The 20057-nt window shown below is 37.7% G+C and overlaps 2 protein-coding genes and 1 pseudogene across 2 annotated transcripts; all 3 read right to left on the bottom strand.

The window, feature by feature from the left end:
• Positions 1–6636: 6636 nt before the first annotated feature.
• Positions 6637–11154, bottom strand: LOC117427113 (chemerin-like receptor 1; annotated as a pseudogene).
• A 964-nt stretch (positions 11155–12118) lies between these two features.
• Positions 12119–15204, bottom strand: LOC117426517 (chemerin-like receptor 1). Its single transcript, XM_034044164.3, has 2 exons — positions 14743–15204; positions 12119–14457 (listed from the first exon to the last, which is right to left on the bottom strand). Exon 2 carries the CDS (start codon positions 14423–14425, stop codon positions 13397–13399), a length of 1029 nt encoding a protein of 342 aa, XP_033900055.2. The 5' UTR covers positions 14426–14457; positions 14743–15204; the 3' UTR covers positions 12119–13396.
• Positions 15205–16226: 1022 nt separating this feature from the next.
• LOC117428269 (chemerin-like receptor 1) lies at positions 16227–17916 on the bottom strand. The gene has a single exon (XM_034047150.3). It carries the CDS (start codon positions 17902–17904, stop codon positions 16828–16830), a length of 1077 nt encoding a protein of 358 aa, XP_033903041.3. The 5' UTR covers positions 17905–17916; the 3' UTR covers positions 16227–16827.
• Between the last annotated feature and the right edge of the window lie 2141 nt (positions 17917–20057).

Here is a 20057-nt window from a genome sequence, read left to right as displayed (position 1 = left end):
ATGTTTCTTCCCTCAAGGGTGGTATTTTACACTGCACTGCCAAAATCACACTAAACCATACTGACAGTACTGTAATCCACTAAGGAGTAAACAGTTTAAAATGAAGGCAAAGACAAAGAGTAAAGAGTGTAAAGCCTCCAAATGGTCCTTTCTTTTGTATTCTGTGCAGCCCAGGAGCTGCTATTAAAAAGTAGCTGCCAGTTTCCTAACCCTGCCCCCCTGTGCAATCAATTAGATTTTAGGAGTTTTGTCAACTGCAAAAGCATTGATGGTGGGCTGTCTGAGTAGACAAAGGGACAGCATCCTTTTGTACTACAAATGAGTCTGCCACTGCTGTGACTTAGTAAATGAAGACATTTTTTGACAAAGGCCAGACAGCTGTGTGTGGAGTAACCCATGCTGTCAGTTTAATTAGGATTTCAGCAGAGAAAGCCAGGCTCCCTGGCAGCTTCCTTCTCTGTAGGGGGGTCTAGAGGTTGATTCATATTTTACTGTTTCAGGTGATGGCAGATACTTAAGAAAGAAAACAAAAGCTTGGGCTCAGCTGAATTCATTTAAATCATTAAACAAGCCTTACTGAGTGAACTGGCTGAAAGCACTCGGGACTGCCATTAGCCAGAACTGCTTATAATCACCTGTGCACTCAACTGGACCGTGCAAGCAAGCAAGCAGAGCTCAAGTTTTTTGTTTGTTTTTCATACATTATTCAGTTTATTGCAAGCCAATTTCTGGTAGCTAGCCGTGAGGAAATACAATACACAAAATGGTTATATTCTCCAGAAGGTATACTGCTTACACCATCGAACCGGCATACATATATGACAGTTACATTAGAACAGTCATTTGTAATATGATTAGGATTACAATTGTGAATTGCTTATGTGTCTTTGGCAGCTGAAGAAGGGCTTCTGCCCAAAGCATCCTGAAATAAATTATTTTTTTAATCATTTAAACCTTTTGTGTACATGCAAAAAAAAAAAAATGTTGTACACTGCAGTTATACCTCCTTTCAATATATATATATATTGAACAGATCAAATAAATGGAAACCTACTGTGACTGCAGCTATCTTATCTTCTCATAAGCTGTTATGCTGTTGTGGTGGTATGCTAGGGGTTGCAGGCTCTAGTACAGTGGGCTGCGATGCAGATAACAAAGTGGCTTTTGCAACAGGCAGCGCTAGCTAGTCATCTGCTGCATTTTTACTTTGAAGCACACATTTCTGAATTTACAGTTTTCCTGGAACTTGACTGCTGACACTGCCTAAGGTGTGGCAGGGAAAGGGTACTATGCAAAGTCAGTAAACTCTTACTGTACATACAGTAGCACCACTGTGTAATTGAGCCCCGGTTACATTGGCAAATTATGCTGTTGAGCAAAAGTGCCACCAACTTTTTGCTTGAGGCATTGTCAGTAGTCAAGTTCCAGGAAAACTTTAAATTAAGCAGCAGCAATAGCTGATGTGTTATTTCCTATCTGCGCTGCAATGTAAAAATGAGGATGTGAGAAAGAGCCACAGCACTCCCATGATCATGCATGATTCTGTTTACATACAGCAACAAGTACAACGATTGGATACAAACGTATGTTTAAACCTCAAATAAACAGCTGAATTTGGAAAATGACGACCAAGCTCCACATCTGCTTAGTAACATTGCATCATTTGGAACTGTGTGATTCACCTGGTCATTTTGTGGCTGGTTTTATTGAATGCAAGAAAATGAGTACCAGTTAAAAAAAACAAACAAAAAAAAAAACAGTATTCACTTATAATTCACTTTACGATTGGAAAATGATTTCCCTTTAAAAACAGCCATTCTAGCTTGGGCCAAAGCAACACTAACATACCATTTCCCTTAAATAAAAATATATTTTGTGTATATGATGCAGAATAAACTTGTAACTGATCTAATCAACAGTGGTTTTCAGGCTGATGGTTCAAACTGATAGTGTTTCCTCAGCCGAGTTCTTTGCTTGTGAGCTTCTTTTGCACTGCTTAACGTTTGGAGATTGTGCTCCAAAGCATCTCATTGTATCACATGTATCCTATTTTCAATCTGGTAAGAAGATCAGAAGTGGCTGCATACTGTAGCTTCACGCTTGACCTCCAATGAGCTTTAATAACCTGCTGTGTACTCTGAATCTCTCTGGGCTGTCCACCATGCTGTTCATGGACAGATGAGCAGTGTTGTGTTGAGGTGAAGAAAAGCAATTTAATTAAAACACCTGACCAATTATTTTATGCAAATGCATCTGATAGAAATCCTCCTCTCCAATGGCAATGCAACAGTGCTGTACCATATTACCACATGGTCAGCAACTATGCACTAAAATTATTTGAGTCATTGATAGAATGGGACCACAAAGATAAGAGTTCCATGTTTGAAATAATAATGATGGTATTAAGTTATATGCACTGGTCTTGTAATCCATTGCAGGCTGGCTTGCTGTCAGAGAGGTTGGCTGCTCAGTCTTGCACTGTTTTTCTCAGTGAAGATTCAGGAGACTCCATCAGCAAATTCAAATCAGCACTCTTTTCCTATGTATATACCCAGAGGAGAAATGCTTTTCCAGCAAGTTATGATTTAATTATGGTGAATAATAGAAGGTCTATTAAAAAAATACCAGTCAGAAGCAATAAAAAACATTGGACTAATGAAACATTATAGTACATTTCTCCCCTCGTAATTTGGATAAGCAAAGTTGTTTTATATGCAGAAAGTAAAGCACCTACTGTAATGCGCTTAATAATACTTTGGATCGGTCTGCTACTCATCTAAGTCTCTCTGACATTTTAAAAATGCAACTCGGTTTCTTAAATCCCTGCCTTTACTGAAAATCAAGCAATCCATTTTAAAGTACATAACAAGCCCTTGTAATGGCATTACCTGAATGGAATCATTATAGAAAAGTACAACAAATACAGAAATACATAGAATAATCTGTTTCATTAATGAGTCTCACCTCTTCAGTTAACATAAATAACTGGAATTGAAAAATGTGATGAACAAAAAAATGCTATTCAGCTATTTCACTTAAAGCGTTAGCAAACACGCTGTGACTATTACATAATCCACATGCCTGACAGGTGATACCATGACTTTCTGCAAACACAAACAGGATTCTGGGACCAATAATTCAAGTATTGAGTGCCCGAAGCCGAAACCCAAACCCTAAAAACCAAAAGAGGTGCAGGGTATGTGGCAGACAAACTTCCCTAATTTACACTGAAATGGTGTCTAGTTGGCTGTCATGTGCTGTTAAGATGTCAAAGCTTAAATGAGGAACAATGAGACCACCATTTAAAAATGCACAATGGACATGTTTATTTTAAAAACACAGAAAGCATGAATACACACTTGGTGACTTCAGTCAAACTCATCCAAAAAAAAAAGAAAAAAGTATAATAATAACATTGCTACCAAAATTGCATGGGAAAAAATACCTTCAACCAAATGAGACAGCATGCACAGCCAAAAGAGATTGCCCCTGCTGTGTTCAGATGCTAAAACCTGGCCTATTAAATTACCTGACGTTTTCCATTTTCACTGCAACTTTGGAGCTGAGCTTGCAAGTTTCAAAATAAGTACAGCATAATAAAAACACACACAACACAAGCTCATATAGCAAGCAGCTGCTGACTGCAGTGAAAAAGGAGCAGTGCTTGGGGACTGCACTCCAACACTAAGTGCACATGTCCAGCCATCCGGACAGATTGGAATGGCTGGAGCTGTTGCATGCTTCAGAACTTTTTCATGTTGCTGAGAAATGGTCGGGCTTTAACCCTCATGTTGTGTTGTCACCACGGACAGCTGAAACAATGCTGTCATTGAGGGAAACTGTTTGTGTTACATCATTTCTGAAGTGAAAATCTCATCTGCTCTATAACAATATTAACAACAGGTTCATGGGATTTTAAAAATAATAATAGGGGCAAAACATGGGTTATGTTGTAAAATGTTTTTGAATACGTGCTACAAATCACTTCTACACTAGGTGATCTATAATCCAAATCATTCCTTTTGTAACAGAACTATAGGGGACTTTGAATTCATAGTATTGCACATTGACAGCACTAGGGCCAAGGTTATATTTTGTATTTTAGAAGTGTTCTTGTATGATTTCTCCAACCCTTTATTGCTCTTCATGATTAGAAAAGAACCCAATTACTAATAAGGGTACCTGTGCAATAGGCGTCAGTCTCCAGCAAAAGCTATAGAGCAAAGGTGATTTCAGAGGGTTCAACACGTACAGAATACCCTGTGCAGAAAAGAGAGAATACAAAAAGAAAATAAATAAATAAATAAGCAAGCTTTCTTACTGTGAACCGTAAGCATGAAACAGGAAACAAGAGGAATTGAAAGACAAGGGGAAACTTAGGGATGCATTTACAGAAACAAGGACATGAATAAAATCCAGCTCAGTGGACCTATAGATGCCACCAGAGGACAAGCAATAAGAGCTATGATTTGAATACATCTATTTGTCAGTCTATGCCAATCTTAGGTTGCTGGCTCCAACCTCACATATTGGAAACCCCTTGTCCATAACTATAAAACATTCAAAAGCGCTACATGTAGAAATACTAAAGTAAACTTGGTAAATTCAATGAGAAACGCTGTGACTAAAAGTCTTTCTCAACGTCTTTAATAATCCACATTGCTCCACACTGAAGACAGCGAGAAAGACTTTTATAGAAATAGTTTGTCAATTTGCCAAGTTTACGTTAGTATTTATAAAATGATAGCCATCGTACTTACTGTAATCTCATTTCCTGTGTGCCGTGTGTCCTACCCATCCTCACACACCCTCCAAGCAGAGATAACAGGAGCCCACAGGAGACCCAAGTAATAAACACAATTAGGATCTCCAGCACGTCAAGTACCACACCCCCATATTATTATATAACCCACAAACATGGACCAGCTAGCGCTGATGAGATGCTTCATCTCTTTTATCCTAGTTAATGCACTGAACGTACTGTAGAGCGGATAGAGGTTGACTGTCTTCTTTTCTTCTTTTACTGTATCAGATAGTTTAGGAATTTCTTCTCCTTGTGCATTTGTGAAGTGTTGGCAGGTGTCACACAAAGACAGCTCAGCTGGCTGTATTAATGCTGACACCCAACAACAAAATGCAAGACAATGAGTATTTTGTGAATGTTCCACAGAAACATGCATGAGAATACATTGTGCTGGATTTGCAATGGGCTTCACTCCACCTGTTACCAAACATACAGCGTTTGGGCCCCATGCCAGCACCCCTGAATGCAGGCATCATACATCAAGTTACCTTTCTCCTAATGTAATACTGACTGGATGTATCATGTTAATGCAAACAGTTCCATAGAATGACTCTACAAGCTACTGCTTGAAGATCAGCATCAAATAGGCTGCTTAGCATTGTATGGTTTAACCTTTTTTAAAAATGCAAAACCTGTGAAGCATAAAGGGGAATGCATACATTTACATAAAGCCGGTATATTAAGTAGGCATTAGAGAAGACTAGTGCTGCTCAGATGCTGACCAGACATGTTATTACTGCAAGGAACTGACATTTTCTTAATAGTTACTTCAGACTGTGGCTATTACGAGCAGAGCTTTTCTGACAACAAGGTATCTGGCTTTAACCTCATCAGACTGCTTTTGAGACAGGGCAGCTGGGCAGCTGTCTGAGAGAAATAACTCATTACTTTATTTTCTGTGGCCAGTAATAACGATATGGACCTGACAAGAATGCAGCTTCTAATGTCTCTTGGTCCCCAAGGGAGTGGCCTTTGAACATTTTAGTGCTCTTCCTCTTGGTTTCATTACTATTTGCTTTAACTCTGGTAACAGTACAATTTATGTGGATCTGTTGCCCATGTATGTGGATTAATAAGAATCATTACATAATGAATTGATTAAGCCTTAGAAGGAGATTACATAGGCTCAATTATGAACATAGGAACATAAGACCATTAGGCCCATCTAAGCATGTCCAGTTCTTAGTAGCTGACTGATCGCAGAGCTTTGTCAAGTTGGGTTTTAAAGGACCCCATTGTTTCTAGGTTTGGCCTCAGTGAACCACTGCTGTATACGGTACCAAAACAGTATTTTATATTCCACACTTATTAAGCCTAAGGTACAAACCATTCAAAAACCATGCAAAGCCATGTGTGGTGAGCTTGCTCGTCTTTCAGTCAGATGTTTCTTGCTTATTATTTGTCATTGCATAAGCATGCAAAAATGTCACAGTCGCAGTATGTGGTATGAAATAGGTTATGTGTCTTTTCATTCGTGGGCTTGGGAAATCCATTTCGATAGCCTTATTTAAATGGTAACATACTGAAGGCATCTTTCATCCACTTTAATGATTTCCATAATGATGATAAAAAAGAAAGAATTAAGGCTTATCCCTCATGCAGATTCTTGCATGCTGTGACTGTCAGAACACACACTGAATATATGTTTAATGACAGATAAAGCCTTCAAAGGTAAATCATAACTAGAACTGAGATGTTGGTGCTCATTAAAGACATTTGTAAGACTTGGGCTTTTGGCAAAAGACAGTGTCATAATGACGAAGATGCGGCTATATTCACCTTAGTGGCGAGACCTTTAATCTCTTCATTTCACCACAGACAGCCGATTGGGAATTAGAAAAGCAACACTTTATTTGGCACATGGAGAATATAACCTCACAGAAGATCATACCTTATGACCTAATGAATGAACAAAACAATTTAAAACAATTAAACACTAAAGCTACATTAAATTCTTGTCACTTTTTATTCTAACCTGATATAATTGTCCACAAAACCAACAAAGAAAAACACAAGCTCGAGGTCAGAATCCGTATGACACCACATCTTCAGAAGTGTAAGTGATCATTTCTTATACTTCAGTAATCTTTGCAGTTTATAACTAGCTTTTCTCTCTGTCTTTCTAAACCTCTGATTGATGATGCCATCACTACACCGTGCTCGAAAACACTAATGCCACTCCACCAAGATTTCAATAAGCAGGCTTTTTCCTATTAAAATATTAGCTTTTTTCATTGGCTGAATGACTGAGCTTGACCTTTCTTTGTCAGAATAGATGCAGTGAGAAATAAATGTTGGCAAAGTGCATATTGTAACATTCAGACTACAAATGTGAATACAACAGTGTGCAACCCTCCTGTGAAAAGAAGCATTGTTATCATGAGACTGAGACAATCCCAATCAGCTACGGGCTGAAGGGATAGTACTTCTGTTTGCTATTCTTAACTAATGACTAGTTAAGAACAGGGAGTGCATTATATATACAGTAACTTTCTAATTACAAACACATTGAATAAGCATAATCTTCATGCTTTACACATGACAATAGAATCATTTCAAAACTGCGACTGCATCTTTAAAAGAGAAGAGGCACTTCATGTGTAATGATGGACTTCTTTTCATTAAAATGCAAACAGATCATTAAAAACATCATAATAGATTTTAGTAACATTTTAAAATGAAATTAAATGCATTATCGCTTTAATCCCTGAGAAATATTTTACAAAGGCTTTGGGAGGCTGGAGTCAAATGTAATAATCAAGTAAGTATTCTATAATGGACCATTGTAGCAAAAATGCATTTACATGTTACAGAAATATATACAAGCACATTATAGAAAAGTTAATATTCTATGATGTTATGTCAAGAGGTTGACAACAATTAAAGCCATCAGTGCAAGTACATGTTATTCCAAGTTGTCTTGTCTTGTAAGTACAGTAAGTGGATAAATATAACTGAAATAACACTGTTTTTTAATTCATGTGCAATTGCAAATTGATTTCCCCAGAGGTATTCATTCTATTAAATGCCAGATCATTTTTAATGCATGCTTAATAATGGACAAAGTGCAATAGAACAAAATAAAACATGTGCATACAGTGTGATAATATAGAGCACAGAACTTTTGATAGCAGGTGATTTGATAGCAGAGAATTCTATTGAGGCCACAGAATCTACACCAGAATGACACAAAGTGAATCTAACCCAGAAGAGCAATGCATTCGTTAAGACAGCTCTGATAAACAGTCAAGGAGAAAGTTCACAAGGTTATATGTGGGTTGAGACTTTGTCATATGTTGAATTGGTCCTTGAGAACCGCCTGCTTGTCTGTACATCCTCACCCAGTGCATTTTCCATCCTGGAAAGAACCGAGAGCCTGAACTTCTGCTGAAAGTCTTTGCCCATGAATACATAGAGGATAGGGTTTAAGAAGCTATTGGCAGAAGCGAGCATGTAGACAATGGGCATCCCATAGTGGAGCACCTGTTTATTGTGCTGGTGGTGGCTGATCTCCATTATTATGAACACGTGATAGGGCAACCAGCAGATGAAGAATGCAACAATGATGCCTGCCATGATTCCGAATGGCTTGGAGGATTTTGCCATGCGGTTGTTTCTCACTTTTGCGACAATGATGGAGTAACAAATGACTATAACTGTGAAGGGAATCACAAAGCTGCAGATAAATCGTGTTCAAGAAACAGCTTTGTGTCTCTCAGCTGCAGACTGGTGTGATTGGTTACTAGCCAGTCTATAGTTATTGTGGCAAGTGGTTTTCTCATCTGTGGAATGGATGTCACGGAACACAAGGGAGGGTGTGCTTAAGAGGGCAGAAGCCACCCATGCAGCCAGGACCACTACAGAAGCCATTCTTGGAGTGCGGTAATTCTGAGACCAGACAGGGAAGATGACTGACACACAGCGGTCAATGCTGATGAGGGTCAGGAGGAAGATACTGACAAACATGTTGAGGAACATTATGAAGGACGTCAGTTTGCACATAACTAGTCCAAAGTGCCAGTGGAAGTCGTAGGCTGCATGCACGATACTGAAGGGAATAAAGACACAGAATATGAAGTCAGCGACGGCCAGGCTGAGGAACCAGGTGGTGTTGACTGTCCTCTTCATCTTGAAGCCCGTCATCCAGATGACCAGCCCGTTCCCACACACACCCAGAAGAAATATTACAGCCAGTAATACAATGATAAATATTTTAAATGGGTCTTCAGTGTGTGATTGGGGGCGGTTTAATGATGCAGAGAAATTCACTGAGGGATGCAAATCTTGATATGTGTCACTGTAAGTGTAATTATAATCATCTTCGTAATCTAAATCCATTGTTATTGTTCTGCTTTATTCCTTTTTCTGTGGAAATAAAATTAATTATTAATAAAATTATTATTATTATTATTATTAATATTATTATTATTATTATTATTATTATTATTATTATTATTATTATTGACTGAGCTTATCAAAACAGTATATTCTATGGGCTGTCATTTTCACTCTGTGATTTCTATATAGTATATACTCCTACATTCAAGCTAAACAGTTTTTGAATCATGAAACACTCTAGACCTGCATCTGCTTAAATTACTTATCGAATTATATACACATGTGGGACTTACTGTGGATGGTATTTTGCTATCATGTTTTTTAAAAGCTGTTAAATTAATGTACAGTATATTACATGCAGCAAGTTGAAAAAAAGCTTTAAACTAATGTCTTAATCTAAAGTTACCCTTTCTCCAAAAATTGCTATTTAGGATGTTGCACTGTACTAGAGTGACCTGCACAGCAGCTCAAAGCTAACATTGCTGATTAGCATGTTGCACTGTACTAGAGTGACCTGCACAGCAGCTCAAAATTAACATTGCTGATTAGCATGTTGCACTGTACTAGAGTGACCTGCACAGCAGCTCAAAGTTAACATTGCTGATTAGCATGTTGCACTGTACTAGAGTGACCTGCACAGCAGATCAACATTAACATTCAATATTCACGCAAAAAAATATAAAAAAAAACTAATATCCGGCATCCCCGCCCCCCATCCCCCCCCCCCCCCCCCCATCCTATTTGCAGTATAAGGAAGAATTTTAAATCCGCAAAACTCAAATACTAAAATATATATATCACACAAAAAATATATATAATAAAAAAAGCTAACACAAATCTAAATTAAAATGTGTTGTCTGCCAAACCCACCATTTTAAAAGTTTCCCATAGTAAGCATAGGAAAGTGTATTAAAGCACAGTGAGAGCATGGTATAGCATAGGCAAGCATTGCAAAGATCAATGAGGGATGGTAAAGCATATTAATAAACATGACAATCCAGGATAAGCTATGGTAAATGCATAGGATAAGGAAAAGCATGGGAAAACTGCAGAAACCCTGTGCAGAAATACCGTGGGCAGCTTTTATAAGGGCAGTCTTTACATGTGACTGATGTTTTGAGATAGCAGCAATTTACTTACTTGCTGTTGCCAAACGTTGTCTTTTAATATATTTTTTTGCTTTCAATACATCATTTATTGTCTTAACAAAACAGACTAGTGAAGGTCTTTAAGGATGTCAAATTTCAAAATCTTACTTGTACTTTCATATTGTAGTTACTCTTTCTTAATATGAAACTAAATGTGTAATTGCAGTGTGTACTGAGATCACAAAAAGAATACTTTTATCATCAGCAAAAATAGGTCCAATGTTGAAGTGTCCCATTACTTGTAATTAATGTTACCATCTATAATAATCTATAGAATATCTAATCTATAGAAAATTCAATACCTAATGGTACATTTTCCTATAAGCCTGTTTTAAATGCATTTTAATAAACATCATACAAAAATAAACAGTATTGGAGAATATTAGGCTCTTATACAGTATCCAGCTTTCAACAGCATTATAGTAGCCAATATAGAATATATAACAATATGAAATAATCAATTACAGCTGTCAGTGCAATACCTAATGGTGCATTATCTCATAAGTCAGTTTGAAATACAAACAGTATGAGAAAATATAAGGCTCCTTGACTGTACTGAGCTATAAATAGCACTATAGCATCCTATATATATTCATATTTATCTTGTTTTATAATTAAAGTCTTCAGTGCAAGTTCCACTTTTTTAAAACAAGAACAAATGTTTCTCTGCTAATGCAATAGAATTATGAAAATGCAAACAAAGTTGATAGAAATTGTAAGCACCTACCGCCAGTGATGATAAATTCCTAAGTGCAAAAGATTGCTGTGAATTTAATGAAGTGAATTTACCCAAGTGCAGCAGTGTTTTTATATTCTTGTTTTTCTCACTTCCCTAATTTGAGCACAGCCTCTTTTGAAAATGCAATGTAAAATGTACAGTTTATGTTGTGTGCTCTTTACCAATATTTGGTTTACCTTACAAATAATTGATAAACTCCCCCTGGTGTTTGATAAATGTAATGGCAAGTGTTAGCAACCTCCTTGGCGTGAGACTTGTGAGGTCTTGAAATCATGACAATTTCCCATTGCACTGAAGACACTATATATAAATGCATGCAGGTTCCTATTTCTATAACCCCCCAGACCCTACAGCATTGCAACAATGTAGTACAGTAATAAGCATAACGGGAGGCTGTCCGCACATCCACCCCCATAGCTCCTGCCAGGTGCGCCCAACGATCCCCTGAATCCCCGGGCGTGCTTCACGTGCATGGCAGGGGTCACTGCTGGTGCAGATCTGCATGCATAGTCCCAAACAGACAAAGGCTGCAGACAGAACTATTCCTGAGCGTGCAAACAGTACAGCTGCAGGGTCATGCAATCAGTCCTGCACATGATTTGCAGAGTGCACTGCAATAGCACAGTTCAGCAAAGTCCACACACACACAGCTCAAGCACAGACGCACATAACAAAGTCCCAGCGTCAGCCCTTTCTTACTATATATATATATATATATATATATATATATATATATATATATATATATATATATAATCCCCTTATGGTTGCAAACTGTATTTAAAAATACTAGGATGCTGGCAAGTAACATGCAACCCATAGACTTATTACAGCTGGGAAGAAAATAGTCAAAGTAGGATTCCATGCTGTAAATGAGCGAATGTGGAAAGATATACTGCAGTGAGAATACAGGATAAGCACCCAGCACTGGAGACAAATATGATAGAACGATTTCAGAGATGTTGACATGTATATATCCTCAGGACACAAGTACTTGTTTCTCTTTAAGTTCAGTATATTATTGAATAGAAGATTCAATATGATTAGTGGCAGTGTAATTAAATGCAAGTAACATAAGACACAAACATATTTGTATGTTAATCATTATATTTTATATATAGACAAAAACATTTATATATATATATATTTTACAATATAAAAGAAAATGCTGTCCATGCTATCAAAGTCATTGATATGAACCCAGTACAATGCAGCATTTAACCTTTATGATAACAAGCATATCAGCATTACAAGAGCCAATCAAATCACGTGAAAGCACAAAGCAGGCGGAGCTCATTTGCATACAAACTCCAGATTTAGCTAGCCTGTTAAATATTTAACTAAATGTTAAATCGTGTTAAGAGATTTAAGATTTAGTTAAATATTTAGCTAAATGTTAAAATCATGTTAAGAGATTTAATATTTAGTTAAATTATATTTGAATGTACACATTTAAAAAAATATTTATTTATTTTCACAACATTTATAAATCTGGGGAAAAAATACAAGATTTAAGTTAAATCTGGAAAAAAAGACACATGGCACCCCATTGCCTGAAAAGTATAGCAAATAGGTCGTGATATCACATTATTTTTACATACAATTCCCCATTTATACAGTTGGTTTATTACTGGAGCAATCAAGGTAAAGTACCTTGCTCAAGGGTACAGCAGCAGTGTCCCCTGCCTGGGATTGAACCCGTGACCTTCCAGTCAAGAGTCCAGAGCCCTAACCACTACTCCACACTGCTGACTAGTGCATGTAAAGCCGGCAGCGTTGCATCCCCCCTCTTTACCACTATGTAAACGTGTCAGGCTCATCTGCATGTGTGGTTATAGAGCTTTTAACCACAACTCAGCACTGCATCTCTCAACACTGCCAGCTACACTCCTCTCCCTTCAGCCTCAGTGATTGGCTGTGTTATGAGAATCCGGGTCACGGCAAAATTAATTTGTGATACAAAAATAGACCCTTAGAACAGTAAATTGCTAATGCAGAGGAAACAACACACAGTGCTACACAACATCTTTTAAAAGTATTAATACAGATAAACCATAACATGCACAGTTTAAAGATATCATAACACAAAACAGCATTATGAAAAGAAATTAAAAGCCTTCCGAAAATATTTTGCAAAAGCTTTCAAAGTATTTGGATTCAAACTATAAAACAAACCTGTTACGTGCTGTACAGTAGACATCTGTAGTACTACTGCTTGAAAACAAAAGTTAGATTATCAAGATAACTAACCCTAACCCTAACCATAACCCTAACTCTAAACCTAACCCTAATCCCACTAACCTAAATTTAACTCTAACCCTAAGCCTAACTATTTTATGATACAATAGAAATCTCCAAGGTAATGGTTTAGACTACCTCTCGTTCAGGATTTATCCTTCTTAGCTGGGTACTTGTGTTACTCGTCTTTCTGCTAAACGCATTCTCCATCCATGACATCTTGTAGTCCTGGCTCATGAAAATGTAGATCACAGGGTTCATGCAACTATTTGCAGCAGCAAGCACATTGACTATGGGCATCCCAATAAGAAATACTTCTTTATTGAACTGCTCGGGGTATAACGCTAGGGTCATGAGCACATGGTAGGGCACCCAGCAGATAAAATAAGCAAAAATGATGACGCGGGTGATTTTATATGCCTTGGAGCGGCTCCTTTTAAAACATGAAACGATGCATATAACTAAATAGGGAATCGCTATACCGCAGAGAATCCTGCTTGCGAGCACGACCTGGTGATTCGTTCTCCCAGCTGAGGTATTGTTGAAGATGTCGTAGCTGTCAAAGCAAATTGTTTTCCCGTCCTCCACAGAGGTATTGCGGATCACGAGTGATGGAATGCTTAAGATTGCAGAGCCAAACCAGGTAACCAAGGCCACATTTACAGCTACGTTTGCGGTGCAGCAATTCTGAGCACAGGCGAAGCAGGTGTAAATACAGTGGTCAATTCTGATGATAGCCAACAAGAAGGCACTGGAGAACATGTTGAAGAACATTATGTAGGAATTCATCTTGCACAGAAACAGTCCGAATAACCAGTCAAAGTCATAAAATGCATAGACGATAGTGAAGGGCAGAAAAAGACAGAATAGGAAGTCAGTGACAGCCAAGCAGAGGAACCAAATAGAACTGGGTGTCTTCTTCATCTTGCAACTCACCATGAAGATGACCAACCCGTTCAGTGTGACGCCAAGAAGGAAAATGACAGAGTATGACCCAATAAACAGATATTTGAATCGGTTTTCCAGTACTGGAATTTGGTCACTATTGTTGACAGCTTTGCCATTATCATAGGTAGAAGATGTATCCTCATAGATATAGTCAGGATCATCATAGACATATGTATTCTGAGTAGTACTGGTATTGTTGGGGTTTGACATTGGAAACCTCTGATGCTATGCTCTTCCTTTCCCTGGAAAAACAAAAGCAGAGGTTTTGAGTAAATTTGATTTCCCTGGAAAAAAAACATATCTGATTAAGCAGATGTATAGATAGATGTATAGATTGAGACTACAGTATAACAGCAGCCAGTATTCATTTTATTAAAGTGTCACGCAACACATTTTTTAAAAAATATTTCATGTGCATAACTTGAAATAGATGTTATCTGGGCTTTCACATGAGAAAGCATGAAAATCATTTCTAAGCGTGCAAGACATTTCTAAAACATAAACATTTCCAGCCTTTTAAAAGTTACCTTTGAAATCCTTTTCAAACCGAAATGCCCTCTCCTCCAAATGCAGCTTCAGTTCAGAAAGTCCCAAACTCTCTTCACGTCTCAAATTCAGTTTTCACTCTTTAAAAGTCCAAGGCAACAGGAACACATTCACCCCAACAGAAGCCAGCCTCTGCAATGCTTTACTAGGCAAAAGTTCACAAACTGCACGTTTTTCCACTCAGAAAATCTAATATTATGTGCTTGAATTTGAGAACTTCAGCTTGAAAAACTGCTGGGGAAAAAAAGCACACACACGTCTCTCAGCTCTCAATAACGTGCAGAAAAGAACGGAGTAAATTAAGTTTGGAATATTCTGGAGCAATTCCTGCTTCCCGGAAAGCCTATCTACTGCACAGCATGTTTGTTATTCTTTAAACTGAAAGTAAAAAAGTCCAGGCTGTCTCTGTTCAACAAGCAGTCCCACCACTTAGCATTCTGGCATGTTTCAACAGGGGTGTTTCAGATCTTTTTCAGGCCACAGGTCTTTTAAGCAAATGAATGTGTTGTGCATAGTGTGAAAAGTATATTAGCCCTAGAGACGTCATGATCTTGACAGCCTATTCTTTTACCGCTTGCTTAATAATAAAATGAGAATTGATAGGGCTAACAATAAATACATTTTTCTGCCCATGCTGCCCAGAGTCTCTTTATCTTTGTGTTTATTTCTGTCACCCTCCTCTGAAAACAATACATCTATATATGGAAACCACATCTAATATCCTGTGTCAATTCAAACAATATGATGTCATTGTAGATATAACTTGCTGTAATCTTGTTGAATCCTAGTTCATATTGTATTGTAGTAGTATTATTTGCGCTTACTGTAAACTACATTGTATATGAATATTAAGCTTGCATTGTAACCCTTTACTGCTCTGTAATACCTGTAAGTCGCCTTGGATAAAGGCGTCTGCCAAATAAATAAATAAATAAATAAATAATAATGTTTTTGTACAGCGATTGGTCACTTTATTAAGTACTGTGTAGCACAGTCCAGTAGACTTTGCTGTGCCCAAGTGCCAGTCTACATTATTATTCCACTGTTAACCCTGGCTCAGAAACATCCGGTCTAATTTGCACGAACAGTATTAGAGCTTTTCACCAGCAGGGTTCTGAATCCCTTACATCACGCAACACCGGGCACAGAGCAAAGACAGTCCCTGTGTAGCAGGTGCCGAGTGGCTGTAGGGAGTTAGATGCAAGAAGCAGACAGGAGCAGGTAGGTCCAGTTGCAACCAGTGTTATTTTTATTGATTTCTTCTTTTTGAAATAAATAATCAAAAATAAACACCAGAACTATGGAACTAAACACAGTGTAAACTTTGTATAAAAAAAAACAAAACAGAAAGAAAACAACAAACAACCTAAGCAGGTATAGAAGAGGTTCTATTTCTCTTTTACTTTTTACTAGTATTAACTTTTTACTAGTATTAACTAGTAACCCCCCCCCCCCCGTTCTTGGCTAATGCTAGCACCTAGGAACACGCGGTCCACACCGGATGCAGGCACACATACACACACACACACTGGAAGTTTTCTAACTTTTAGTTGACAAAAAATAATATTAATATAGCACAACCATAATATATAACACTATAATCTGCAATTACTGTTTATTTTTGATAGGGATTGATTCATCCAGGTAGTTAATTAGTTCATTATATTTTAAAACTACTGGTGCAATATTTTCTTTACGCGTTGACATTATCTGCATAATATCATCAGGGAAACGTGCACCTCTCCCTGAGGATACCCTGCTCAACATCCAACAGCCACGCTTTGTTTTTTAAACTAACCAGATGCATTTTCCTTTTTACAGGAAGAACTCAGCTACCCAGATCCCCAATTCAAAACACAGGTAAGAAATGACACTTTCGTTATTATTTACAATGTCAGAAATATAAACAATGTCTGTGCCGTTTTAACAGGGGAAGGAATGCAGATCCTTCATACTCTACTATTAATATGGATTGTGTATCTGTTAATACACGTATAGAAAGAGAAAAGGCACACACTGCTATTACTGAGTTAGCCGTATTAACGGGTGATCTGTCATGTACCTTTTCAAATGGCTGTTGAAGATCTCTCCAGTTCAGATCTCATTCCTGAATTGTGTTTGCTTGTGGTGCGTGTGTCCTCACATAATGCATTTTCCAGCCTGGAGAGGACCGACAGCTTGAATGTTTTCTTGAAGTCCTTTCCCATGAACACATAGAGGACAGGGTTTAGGAAGCTGTTTGCAGTGAGAAGACCAGTAGTGATCGGAATCCCATGATGGAGCACCGAGTGCGGTATTTCTCGATGGTTTAGCTCCAGGATATTGAACACATGATAGGGCACCCAGCAGATGAAGAATGTGATGATGATGCTGGCAATGATTTTAAATGGCTTGGATGATTTGGCCAGGCGGTTCTTTTTCAGGTTCCTGACGATGATGCCGTAACAGATGACTATGACAATGACAGGAAGGAGGAAACCGAAAAAGAATCTGGTGAAGACGACAGCTTTGTGGTACTTGTTTACAGCCTGCGATGTGTCTGCAGTCAACTTGTAATTGTTGAAGCAAATGATTTTCTCGTTTTCCACATGGATGTCCCGCAACACTAGTGAGGGGGTGCTTAACAGGGCAGATGCAAGCCATGCAGTCACAACAAGTCCACCAGCCCTCCTTGCTGTGCGGTTATTCTGCGACCAAACTGGCAACACAACTGAAAGACAGCGGTCAATGCTGATGATAGTTAGGATGAAGACACTGGCAAACATGTTGAGGCACATTATAAATGAGTTCATCTTGCACATGACCAGTCCAAAGTGCCAGTGGAAGTCGTAGGCTGCATGCACGATACTGAAGGGAAGAAAGACACAGAATATGAAGTCAGCGATGGCCAGGCTGAGGAACCAGGTGGTGTTGACTGTCCTCTTCATCTTGAAGCCCGTCATCCAGATGACCAGCCCGTTCCCACACACACCCAGCACAAATGTTGTAGTATATAGCAAAATGGCTATTATTTTCATGAGGTGTTCATTTGATGGTGTGCTGGTAGCGTGATCAGTGATGTTGAAGAACTCTGGAGGATCAGGTTCATATTCACTATAATAATCATAATTGCTGCCATTGTGATTTCTAGAATCTCCATCCATGGTAAGCCCAATATGCTGTGCTCTATTTATCTGCTGAAAAAGAAATATGCTCATGCTTTATTAAATGTTCATGCAGATCTTATTATTATAACTACTGATTTACTGAATGTATTGATTTATGATTTGGATAGACTGAAGGGAGCTCCATAAGCTGGCGTAAGATTGATTATATAGTACTGTGTATGTATATGTGTATTCTGCCAGTGGAGCATGCAGCCTACAGCAGTAGAATTTACATACTGTATGATAATATAGAAGAATTCTCACATTCTAAAACAGATTTAAATATTGACACGCACATTAAAACTGTTGCAAGGAAGTGGTGGATATCACTCCTCCATGTCTGACAAATAGACCCAGAGATTCGAAAGATGATATATTTTTAGCTAAGTTGGTTTTAAATACAGAACTTAGGACTTATTTTAAGTGCTATCAGAATAACTAATATAACTACATGTACTTACATTGTGTCTCTAATTACTGTGCATTAACATAGTAGTTACTTAGTAAACACATGTGCACTTACACATAATTACAATGCTATTATGCATAGTTACAATGTACTTAATGTGTAAATATTTTTGCATGATATAACCCTATCCCTAGCCCTAACCCTTTTCTGATACAGTTGTGTACTTACATATATCATGCAAAAAATATGTACACATTAAGTACATTGTACCTATGCATAATAACATTGTAATCATGTGTAAGTGCACATGTATTTAATAAGTAACTACTATGTAATACACAGTAATTAGAGACACTTCATGTAAAGTGATACCGTTTTATCTCTCATTTTTTCGATGGATGAAATGAGGCGGGCTGCTGTTTACAGTCCTTAAACACAATATGAAATCTTCTTGTAAACCCAGTTTCAAAAAGCTGAACGATATCAATATTACTATGCTGATAGACCCAATTAAACATACCCTACCTATACAAATCATAATATTATCTATGGACAATGTACTACCACAAATAGCTTGGCAAAGAAAATGTTTTATTTTTATTTGCATTTAAACCTAGGCAATGTTTGTATTAGGTTAAAATATTTAATGTATGTTCAATGTATATCTGCAATAAAAGTTTATTATGATTAAAAATCCATCAGAATAAGAAACATGGAAAACTACAAAATAGGAAAACAAGCCAACAAAACAAGACTTACCAACGAAAGCTGATTGCACTGAGTGGCAATTTTAAAACCAGGATATTGGTTGAGAGACGCTAACTTCCCTTTATGTAAATACTACAGCAGCCAATGCATTATGTGTTCTACTTCTCCAGTCCTAAGTTTGGTGTTCATGTGGCCCAATTCATGTGTATTTTTGTATTACTGTTTTTGTTTTAAAATATATCTTTTTTAATATATAATAATTTTCAAGCATGCAAAAAAAATGACAATTGTAGTATATCTTACCGAAACATTTCACATGTACAGGCACCTTCTGATAAATGGATCCAGAAAACTTTAAATCAACAATAAAAAATGTGATATTTACTAAGAGGCTGTGTTACTAATTACACATCACTGACAGTATAAGAGCTTTCTTAAAATTCCAGTGCATCTTATCCAGTGTACAGATGACATCACATGCATGGAACAGCAACCGCATTCGATACAGTACCTGAACACGTTGGCTTCCATTTAAGTCACTAGCTTACAAGACATGCACCATGCTAGTACGGATGGCTTCAGACGGTTCCTGGCTGTAGCTCCTCCTTCAGTGCATTTTCCATCCTGGCAAGGAATGACAGCTTGTACATCATCTTTGTGTTTTAGCCCATTCAAAAATAAAGAGGGCTGAATTGAGAGAACTGCTACAGCTCTAAATCGTACTGTCAATGAACCATGTTTTCAGGAACACACCAGTATATCGATGTTATGCAGCACCAACCTATAGAGTACAGTAGTCCAGTTTATCAGTGGTAGTTTTGAGGCTGTGTGTGACACAGGACTGCATTCTCAGTTGCACAGTCTGAGTGCTCCATTCATTCTCTTCCTACATGTCTAGAGTTTTGTTTACAAAATGCGTGTTTCTGTGTAATCATTTTTGGGAATGTTACAACACTTAATGCTTCTTTAACACTTTCCTTGTGTGATGGATGTTTGCTGCTCATGGAATAAACTGGCAGCAAAATCAATCAAC

This window comes from Acipenser ruthenus, chromosome 21 (genome assembly GCF_902713425.1).
Source record: "Acipenser ruthenus chromosome 21, fAciRut3.2 maternal haplotype, whole genome shotgun sequence".
NCBI lineage: Eukaryota > Metazoa > Chordata > Actinopteri > Acipenseriformes > Acipenseridae > Acipenser > Acipenser ruthenus.
This window is presented reverse-complemented; position numbering and strand designations above follow the sequence as displayed.